Here is an 11,347-nt window from a genome sequence, read left to right on the forward strand (position 1 = left end):
AGCTTTGTTCTAGCTTTGGTCCAGATCCCAATGTACATTTTAAAACTTTCAAAATTCAGAAACCATTCTGATCAAATGTGCAAATGACTTTATCATTCTCTTAGGAGATTTTAATTCTTTGCCTCTCTTGCCGATTTCTTAGCCTGAGGTGTTAGTCCTTAGCCTGGTGTTGTGGAAACTTACACAACACATTCAAGCTCAGTAGGGCTGTCAGAATCCTCCTGCCCACCCCTGAAGTTTAAGCTATCAAGGGACTCCCGGGCACCACACTAGTAACCATTCACCTGAACAGGAAAATTGCAAATGTCACTGTTTTATATTTTCAATGCTAAGACTGACTTTTACTCTGCTAGGTTCGAGTTCATAGCATGACGGCATGCTTGGCACTCTGCCTCTGGGCTCTCCAGGGGGTCTGTCAGAAGTCCACAGATGGGCTTTGGACGTGGGCAGGGAGCTGGAGGTCCATGAGACTCCTAGAACTTCTGTGGGAGCACTTTCCCCAGGAAAAGATAAGACATTCAGTCGTCACCAAATTCTCAAATGGGTCTATAATCCATTTGATTAAGAATCACTTCTCTACATATATTTTATAAACATTAATTATGTTCTTCCTTCCTATTGTGAGGCAGAGGTGATATTTATCTTACTCTATTAATGAATGCAACTTTCTTTGGTATTCACAGTGATCTGCTGTATCTAAAATATTTCTCTCTACTCTTTGGCCTGTTCCCAACAAGACCAAGTGCTGAGTACTTATCACGGGGCCGTCAGTTCACCAGGACGATGACCTTGAATACAGTCCCCTCGACGCCCTGGGCTGGGATTCTTCAACTGCACAAGGAGACTAGGTGATCTGACTAGATCTTTTTGGATGTCTGCAAACCTTGAAGCAATTCTAAATCCCTCCCTTGAATGGGTTACTATGGTGCTTTATTTATAAATGGAAGATCGAAGGACTTTTTAAATGAATTACTCAAGTGTTTTTATCTGGCACTAAAATAGCCTGTCCTGAAGAGAGCACAGCAAAAGCCTCTTCTGGCTGCCAAGAGAGAGCTGAAGGGAGAGGTGGAAAAAGGCAGGATTATACTGGGAAGGAGAAAATGTTATTCATCAAGTGATAGCTTTCTCCAGTCAACACACAGACCAGACCACCATCTGTCTACACAGTCCTTATCTGACTATGGACTAAAAATGTCATTTCTGCCCTTTTTGGACTCAGTGTTGCCAGAATGTTTGTGTGTGCCCTGGTCCGCAACTGTTCTCATTCCCGGCGTGGCTATTAAATAAATTCCTCCCAGAGTAAACTGGACTAAGGACAAAGGACAGACAGGTTGCAGCAACTTCGGCTCAGGCTCTTTTTATAGAAATACAATTAGGTTCCAAGGACCCCCAAACACTGGTTGTATGGTAGAAGTTAACGAATAATAACAGTAGTGGTCATTTATTGATTGTATATACTACAGCACATAGACTATGTGGTAAACATTTTGTTTCATTCATTTATTCTTCAATCAACAACTGTTTTTAAAATCTCTAAAAGTACCAGGTACTAAGGATAACATGGTAATGATAAAGAAATCCTTGGTCTTGTGCAGCAGACTTTATAGTCTAGTAGGAATTAATGCACTTCAAATCACACAAATATAAAATTCCAACCTGGTTAAGTGCAGCAAAGGGGATGAGTATCAAGCTATGAGGGTATCGAGGAAGGAGGAGTGGGAAGGCTTCCAGGTGGCGCAGAGGCGGAAGGGAGGTTACCCAGAGGGCTGTTACCCAGAGGGAGGGTGCGGCAGGAGTGCGCATCCGCCTTGGGGAAGACCGCTTTGGCTGCAGTCAGGAGAAAGACCAGGAGAGGACTGAGAGTGGCTGCAGAGAGAAGACAAGCGGGGAAGCTACTGCAGGGGTAGAGACTGGCAAGGCTGGCCACTTAGATGAGGAAGGTGGTGACAGCAGAGGGGAACAGAAGCAGCAGATGGAGTCAAGACATGTTCAGGAATAAAACCAGCAGAGCTTGGTGATGGAGTAGATATGGGCAGGAAAGGAAAAAAGAAGGGGCCCAGAAGACTCCTGGGGTGCTGACTCAGGGCTTCCCATGAGGGATGGTGTCTAGAAAGAAGCCAAATTTTCAAGTTAGTTGAGCCAGTTGTTAAGCATTTACCAGCACACCACTGATGGGGAGTGAGAAGCTGGCAAGTCAGGCTGCAGCTGCACTGTGGAGTCTAGAAGAGCCCTGCATTTTATTCTAGGAGTGACAAAAGCCACGGACGGTTGTAAGCAGGAGAGCAGTGTAGTTTGGTGCCTGAGGTAAGGCTGGTTACTGCTAGGGAGAAGGAGCCAAGAGTGGAAGCAAGGAATGAAGGCTAGAGGGACCTGGACTAGGGTGGTGGCAGTGCACATGGACAGAAGTGGGTGGAACTCAGGTAGATTTTGGTGATCTAATTCATGGGTACATTCTCTCACTTTTTGGTGGGGCGTGAGGAAAAGAAGAAATCCAAGCTGACTCCTATGTTACTCCTACACTATGCTTATTAATATGGCCTTAATTTTTACAACATAATAAATCTCAAAAATACAGGAAAGCAGAGAGAACAATATAACCCATACCCATCACTCAGATCCAACAAATGAAAGCATTCCACCATCATGGTACCAGATTCCTTCCTTTAACAAATAAATACAATGTTACAGATAAAGCTGAAACCTTTTTTTCCTTTATAAATGTGGTAAATCATATTAATGGATTTTCTTAAATTTCCTTGTGTAATGGGAATAAACCATACTTGATCATGATGTATTTTTAATACACTGCTTCGTTTTATTAATAAGTTACTTTGTATTTCTGTATCAATATTCATGAGGGAATTTCCTACATAAATAATATTTCTCCTTATGTCTTGTATGACAATGGAATATTGGGATATTGGCCATATAAAAGGAGTTGGGAGTTAACCCTCTTTATCTTTTGTCTGAAATAGTTTATTTAGGAAAGGGGTTATCTGTTAATCCCTTGCCCCTCTCTCACTCCACTGTACTCACCAACTCTTAGTCTACCGCTGGGGGTGGGGAGCACCGGTACCACTAAAGAAAAACAGACGGCTATACTGATTGAACTTGCATGAAATTAATAACCCTCAGTGCTGTCCAACAATCATACCAGAAATCCCTGGACCATCCATTCCCATCTTCTCCCAGAGGACAATTTCAAACCTTCTCCCCTCTCCTCAACCCTCTGACAACTCCTCCCCAACTTCACTCCCGGCCAATGAAGATGCCTTGTGTTTCACTGTGAAGGTAGAAACACCTTGCCCCGCCTTCCTTCTTATTTTGATGGATAAACTATCTTTGCTCCAGTGATTTCCATTTTCTTGTATGACCAGTTTTTCCCTTCTACCAGATCATTTCTACCAGATAGATAATTTCTCACTCGAGCCCCTCTTAACCTCACATCTCCACCCAACCACTGCTCTCCTTTACAACAGACTCTTCAGAAAAATGTTTAAACTCATAATCTCTAGTTCTTGTTCTTCCCTTCTCTCTTGAGCTCATCTAAACCAATTTTTGCTTCTAATACCCACATAAACTGTTTCACAAGATCACCAACAACTTCCACACTGTTAAATCAAATGGTCAATTCTCAGTCTTGTTGCTACTTAACCTTGACCTGTTAGCCTTTCACCCATCTAATACTCACTCCTCCTTGAATCACGTTCCTCACTTGGCTTCTAGGATGACAACCATTCTTGGCTGGTTTTCCTCCTACTTGCTCATCTGCTGCTTCTCGGTCTCCCTTGGTGGTTCTTCCCCAGCTGAATCTCTCCATATTTCGAAAGCTCTTCTTTAAATATCATCTCTTCTTTGTTTACACCCACTCCTGTGCTCTCATTGTCTCATTACCTTTTAAATACCACATATATGCCTACTGACAACTCCAAGATTTTATCTCCAGCGCCAATCTCTCCCCTGACCTCTAGACTCATATTAAGAGCCTACTTAACCATTTCCACTTGGATGACTAATGGGCACCTTGAAATGAACAAAACTCCTATCCCCCTTCCTGCCCAGCAACTTGCTCCTCCATAATCTTCGCCATCTCAGTAAAAGTAATTTTACTTTTACCCCAGCTGCTCAAGCCAAAAACCTTGGAGTCATTCTTAACTTTACTTAATCCACAAGCAAAACTTGCTTCTATCTCCAAAATTTCCCCCAAACTCAACGATCCCTATCTGTCTCCACTAAAACCATCCTTGTCTGAGCCATCATGCTCCCATTGCGTACTGGTTACCATTGTGCATCTTGACACCTTACAGTAAATATTCCAAGCAAACAGGGGAGTGATTCTTTTCAAACATCCCTGGGATGATCCCACTCATGTGCTCAAAGCCCTCTTGTGGCTTCCCTTCCCACTCAGAATAAAAGCCAAATTCCTTAGTCTTCCAAAGTGAATGAATAAATAAACTTCGACATGTTCCTTGGTCCTAGTCCATAAAATCATCTTGGACTACGATTTTTTTCACACATTCAATTTCTGTAATGGTTATAGTCGAATTAGGATGTTAATTTTTTTTCTTGTGTTAACGCTGGTCATATTTATCTAGAAAACTGTCATTTTACATTTCCAAATTTGCTGCAAAAAAACCAAAACATTAATAGTATTTTGCTATTTTCCCCTAATACTGTTTGTTTGTCCCCTTTCCCATCCCCCCCCATCAACCCTGGCAGAAGTTTGCCTTTTTGGTAGTCTTTTAAAAAAACTAGCTTTTGGTTTTGTCAATCTTCCCCCCCGCCAGGGCCGCACCCATGACATATGAAAGTTCCCAGGCTAGAGGTCTAATTGGAGCTACAGCTGCCGGCCTACACCACAGCCACAGCCACAGCCACGCTAGATCCGAGCCGAGTCTGCAACCTACACCACAACTCACAACAACACTGGATCCTTAACCCACTGAGCAACCCGAAACCTCATGGTTCCTAGTCGGAATCGTTTCTTCTGGGCCATGATGGGAACTCCTTGTCAATCTTTATCATTTGTTTTTATACATTAATCATTGGTCCTATCTTTATTATTTTCTTTCATCTATTTTCTTGGGTATACTCTGTTATCCTTTTCTCAACTTAAGTTTATTAATTTTTAAATCTTTCTTTTTTTCTAATATATACATTTCAGGATATAAATTTCTTTTCACATCCCACTTTAGCTATATTCCATAAATTGGTATTTGGAATGCTTTTGTTTTCATTCATTTCTAAATATTTCATAATTTCTTCTTAGATCCATGACATTGTATATGTGTGTATGTATTCATGACATATATATCCATGATATATTTAAATATATTTAGAAGTGGGCTTAGCAGGATCCCAAACTTATTATGGGGCAGGTAGTGGAAGAATCTTGAGCAGTCATTTGGTACTGCTCTCTAATTTTCTTGCATTTTGGCGCAAAAATGTGGTGCGCATAAAATTGATTTGTCAGTATTTTTTGAGATTTTCTTTATACTCTGTCATCAATTTTTGAGAAACATACTTGGCAAGACTGAAACGAGTAAGTATTTCCTATTGTTTGGGCACAGGATTCTACGTACGTATATCTGATCAAGTTTGTTTCTTACGGAAGTGCTCAAATACTCTATGTTCTAATTATTTCTCTGCCTTATCCATTAGTACCTGAGAGAAGGGAATTTAAAAACTCCCACTATGATTATGGATTTGTTAACAACTGGGTCAAGTTTCACTTTATACATTTTGAAACTATGTTGTTAGTATTCTGTGGGTTTAAAATTGCTCTATTTTTTGTGAATCATCTTTTTATCATCAAGTAATAACATTTTTATCCCTAATAAGAGACTTTTTTAAATTTCAAATTTTTCTCTGCCTGATGGTAGTATAATTACACCAACTTCTTTTTGATTACCGTTTGCCTAATATATCCTGTCCCACTAAATTACCTTCAATCTTTCAGTACCCTCTGCTTTAGGTTTGTCTCTTATAAACCACTTATATCTTTAAAATTAAAAAAAAATTAATTTCCATTACCTGGATAATTTAAGAATTTACATTTATTATGATGACAATAGATGGATTTATTTGCACCTTTAGATGCAAATAAGAAGGGCTTTTTTTTTTTTTTTTTTTTGGTCCTTTATACTTTTAAAAAAATTCTCGGAGTTCCCATCGTGGCGCAGTGGTTAATGAATCCAACTAGGAACCGTGAGGTTGCAGGTTTGATCCCTGGCCTTGCTCAGTGGGTTGGGGATCCGGTATTGCCGTGAGCTGTGGTGTAGGTTGCAGACGTGGCTCGATCCCGCATTGCTGCGGCTGTGGTGTAGGCCGGCAGCTGTAGCTCTGATTAGACCCCTAGCCTGGGAACCTCCATATGCCACAGGAGCGGCCCTAGAAAACGCAAAAAGACAAAAAAAAAATTATAGTAATAATAAAATAAATAAATAAATAAATAAAATAAAATAAAATAAAAATTTCTCTCCCTCCCTAAGCACTCTTTCCTTCCCTCTCTTGGCATGATCAAATTTTCTTTATCCTTCCGTTGTTTTTAAAGTTATGTTTTCCATTTACATTATTTTAATGTTAATACTTAAACATGACCTCTTGACTTAAAATATATAATACCTCTATCTTCCTCCTTAACATGATAAAGGCCTTAGAATGCTTTTAACTCCAGTCTCCTCCCATTCTCCTGCCATATTATTATTTTCCAATATTTAATTATGTCTTCTTTTAACCTCCCCTTAAATTAGGCTTTATTATTATTACTATTTGTTCCATACTCCACGTTTTAGTTATTCCATTCTTCTCATTTTAAATTCCACTAAATAGAAATTTTTCTTTTGGATCCATATTCTGTTATCACTCTTTCTACCTAACACTTTCATGAATGAGCCTTCAAACAGAGCTCATATTGAAGGAATGTACAAAGTTAGTACTTCTTATCTGGGCCAAAATAAATCTAGGAATTTTTTTAAGTCAACAAAAATTTGAAGATACTCTCTTGAGTATACATTTATACTTGCTATATGTTCAAAACCAATCCTGAAAAAGGATCCTTTTATAAATATAGCTCTTTCCTTCTTTGCTTTAAAGATTTAAATAATATTTAGTAGTAAGTAAATGTGGCAAATGACTAATGGAAAAAATTCTCTTTCACACACACAGAAAAGCAATTAGCTGTTGATGTGCTAGCTGATGTGAACAAACTACTGCCTCTAACAAAAGAATGGTTGTGTTTGATATATTTAACACTAAATGATTTCTAACAAGTGAAATCAATGTAAGCTGATCTCAATTTAAAAAGCTCAGCATCACTAATCAGAGAAACGCAAATCAAAACCACAAGGAGACATCACCTTATACCCGTCAGAATGGCAATCATCAAAAAGAACACCAATTAAGAATGTTGGTGAGGATGTGGAGAAAAAGGAACCCTAGTACACTGCTGATGGGAATACAAACTCGAGCAGCCACTATGGATGAGTATGATGGCTCTCGAAAATCTAAAAATACAACTACCACATGATCCAACAGTTCCACTCCTGGGTTTATGTCCAGAGAAAACAAAAACACCCCAATGTTCATAGCAGCATTATTTACAATAGCCAGGATATGGAAGGGTCCACCAACAGAAAAATGGTTAAAGCACAGCTGGATGCAAAAGGAATGAAAATGATGAGGTCTCTGTGCTTAAAGATCTCACTGCATCAATGGAATATTACTTGACCACAACAACTATGAAGTACTGCCATTTGCAACAAGATGGCTGGACCTAGAGGGTGTTAGGCTTAGTGAAATGAGTCAGACATCCAATTATATGTGTAATCTGAAAAAATAAAGCAAACGAATGAATATAACAAAATAGAAACAGACTCATAAAGAACCAACCAGTGGTTGCTTGTGGGGAGATGAAAGGGGGAGGGGCAAGAAAGAGGCAGGCGATTAAGAGGTACAAACTACTATGTATACAATAAATAAGGTACAAGGATATATTGCAAAGCACGGGGAAATATAGTCCTTACTTTACAATACCTTTAAATGGAATATCAAAATCTATAAAAATATTGAATCACCAAGTTATACATGTAAAACTACTATTGTAAATCAACTATACTGAAAACAGCAAATCAGGAACAGAGAGGTCAGTGCTTGTACCAGCTGACAACGACAAAGGCCTCCTAAACATCTGCACGTATCCTCAGGAGATGAAAGCTATAGCCTAAACTTTAGAAACTACTCATTTAGAACCCGGCTCATTCACTTTTTGATTGTGGTAAAAAACGCATAACATAAAATCGCTCATTCATTTTACTGACTCGAAAGATGACCTGCCTAAGATCACTCAGAAAAGGTGAGGAGGCCCTAAATGGGTTAGGAATCTACAGCTGTGAAGACTCGTCGGGGCGGAATGGGTGCGGGGTCGGGGAAGGTGGGGAGTGTGATTCTGCACGTGCGGACTCATAGGATTTCCCAGCAGAACCGTACTTGGGGTATTCTGGCTGACCAGAAGAGCTTGACCATGCAGTGAGGAAGGGAAAAACGGTCAATGTGATGGGTTTCTCACCAACTACCCCCAAAATAAATACAACTAAAGGCTCGGACAACTTTTTTTTAATCATTAAAATGTTGGAGAGGAAAGTCCAATACTGCAGATTTGCTCTAATGGGAAGACAGTTCTTTTGCTCATGAGATAAGGTGAGCTCGGATCAATAGCTGGGTCATTTGGATGGCTCAGAGCCTGCAGGATGTATTTCAGTCAACAAGGACTTAAAGGTATGTTTCATGGGCCTGGAGCACTGTTGGATGCAAAAGGAATGAAAGTGATGAGGTCTCCGTGTTTAAGGATCTCATTGCGTCAATGGGGCGACATAATCCTGTTCAAAGACCAGAAAGCAATTAGTGGCTTTATCAAGACCTCCAGGGAAGGGAGCATCGTGGGCCAGGGCAGGAAGGCGAGGACTTGTGGCCCAGGTATGTGTGGCCTCTATCAAAATCCTAACACCACCAACAGCGTTCACTATTTACTGATTGCCTATGGGGGGCCAGGCAACATACTAGGCACTAAGCTTTTCTTCACGATACCTCAGTGGAGGCAGGTGTTATTATCTCCATTTTACAGACGAGGGCATGGACCAGAGAGGTTGGGTAAAGGTCACACATGATGTTCAAGGCAGAGCTGCAGAGTCAAACCTGGGTGTGACACAAGAACCGAACTTGATCAGATCTCCTTAAAGCCCCTTCCAACACGGTAATGAAGGGAAAGGATTTTCAACTACTTTATAGAAGTAATTATAATATATTCCAAAGAGGAAGGCAAAAAAAAAAAAAAAAAATCACCCCTATCTGCCTGCCTTCTTCAGTTTTCAACTTGAACATCACCTCCTCCCTGCTCCCCAAACTGGGCTGAGCTCTCAAAATAAGAACCACAGTCCTTCATGTGCAATTTCAAAAGCCAGTACGCTCTGAAATTTTTGCATGTTTTCATTAGTTTGCAGCCAGCTTGGTGGCAAAAGGCGACCTGAACTGATGTGAAACTATTTTCAGTCTTTACTTTTCCTACTCTGTAAATATTCATATTCGGATGTGGAAAATAAGCATGTGTTTGATTAAGGGGTGCTGCCCTGACTCCAACGCACTTACTAGAGAATATACATATGCATATTACCTTTCTAAAATCCAAACCCCTCTGACTTGCAAACCACATTTGGCCCCAAGAGTTTCAGACAAGGGACTCTGGACCTACTCCCTCTGCATAAACCTCACTGCACTACAAGCATTTTTTCTTTGTAAGCCCAGCACCTGACAGAGTGCCACGCACATAACAAGTCCACAATAAATATTTCCTGAATGAAGAAACAAGGCCGAGAAATTGGCTAATGGGAAAGGGGTCAGTGGCTTGGGAGTTAACCGTGGGTCCCAACTTGAAGGCCAGGCCTCTGACCCTGGAATACCACTTCCTTCTCTGACATGGAGGTCCTATAAATAGCTGCTGTTGATTGATGACAAGCAACATAGCTGGTGTCTTCACAAGGAATAAAAATAGTCCAGTGGTCTTACACGATGGGCCCACATATAACTTTAGTCTAGAAATACAAAACACATGACATACCCAAACCTCCGACCACATGGGCAGCTTCACAGATCCCCTCCAACTTGGGAGCAGAAGATCTGCGTTTGGGTCAGACCCCACTACCTGCAGTTACCTTTTTGGCCCCGTTTTCTCATCTGCGAAGTCCTAAAAGCCCTCCCAGGTGGGTCTCTAACAAGGTAGCTCGAGATCAGGAACAGCAGCAGCCGCCACACACCTTGGAGTGGGATGTACACTTCAGGAGCTTTTTCATTCCTGTCTACTGTCCTCGCGGTCCAGAGTTGACCATCGTCATGCAGTGTGCCCTGTCCAACCTACACACACCTCCTTGCATCCAAAAGAAGCAGAGTCAACACAAAAAAGACGCATTTGGGGCCCAGGGGCATGCAGGGAGCTCTATCTTCGATCCCAAAGTTTGCTCAAAGAATTCTGTGAAACGTAGCCGCTCAGCCCTTCAGTCCCCTGACTCGTAAAGCGGACGAGCTGGGAATGAGGGTGGGGTGTAACCACCGGCCAGCAAGAACCGCATTTAAAGAGGAAACCGCTTAAATGCAAAGTCTCAGGACACGAGAGGGGGCTGGGTAGGCGAAAAAGTGCCTCGAGAGGGCAGATGAGAGTGGTCCTTCCTTACCTGGTAACACAGGATGGTTTGCTGCACCAGCCGCGCGTATCCGTCCAAGCGGACTCCGGAATTGCTCCTGCTCCTCATCTCCGCGATGCTCTTGGGACCGCGGCGCCCGACCTGCTGCGAGGAGGTGGGACGCCCGGGCGACGGCCGCCGTGCAGGCTTGGCTCCCAAACACTCACTGCCTTAGTCAGCTCTAGGATTGGAGTCCGGAGGTAAGAGGTAGGGACTTTTTAAAACGACAGAACCAAACTATGGAAAGCAAGCCAACTAGAGTTTCTTACGGCTCGAAAGGAGCGGGGCGGAGATAGGGGTTGGCGCTATGGCGGCCCCGCCTCGACCAAGCCCGCCACGCTCCCGACGCTCGCGGGTCTCGAGCTGCCCAGCCGGAAAAACGGGGACCTGGGTTCCGGGCGAGGGGCGACGACGCCCCCGCCGAGCCTTTTTTTGTCTTCCGGCGGTCGTGAGGGAGCCTCCGGGCAGGCCGCCAACCCTACCCTTCCCGCCAGCTGCAGCCCACCAGCAGCCCCGCCCCCGGCCGCGCCCCCGCGGCGGAACGGAACCCTCGGAGTCGCGCCCCTCGGGGGAAGGAAAACGAGGTGGCCCGCGAGAGCAGCGGAGAACCTTGGTCC

General features: G+C 42.5%; 1 protein-coding gene across 12 annotated transcripts in view; it reads right to left on the reverse strand.

The window, feature by feature from the left end:
• PHKA2 (phosphorylase kinase regulatory subunit alpha 2) overlaps positions 1-11,347 on the reverse strand; it is an 86,334-nt gene that overhangs the window by 74,761 nt on the left and 226 nt on the right. For 5 of the 12 annotated variants that reach the window (XM_013985963.2, XM_013985962.2, XM_021080651.1 and 2 more), the window contains exon 1: positions 10,722-11,035. In XM_013985963.2, coding sequence (XP_013841417.1) covers positions 10,722-10,799 — 78 coding nt within the window. In that variant the 5' untranslated portion in view covers positions 10,800-11,035. Of the gene's footprint in view, positions 1-10,307; positions 10,418-10,721; positions 11,342-11,347 lie in introns of those variants that run through there. The other 7 variants (XM_013985960.2, XM_013985959.2, XM_013985961.2 and 4 more) reach the window with 6 other exon arrangements.

This window comes from Sus scrofa, chromosome X, assembly GCF_000003025.6.
Source record: "Sus scrofa isolate TJ Tabasco breed Duroc chromosome X, Sscrofa11.1, whole genome shotgun sequence".
Lineage (NCBI taxonomy): Eukaryota > Metazoa > Chordata > Mammalia > Artiodactyla > Suidae > Sus > Sus scrofa.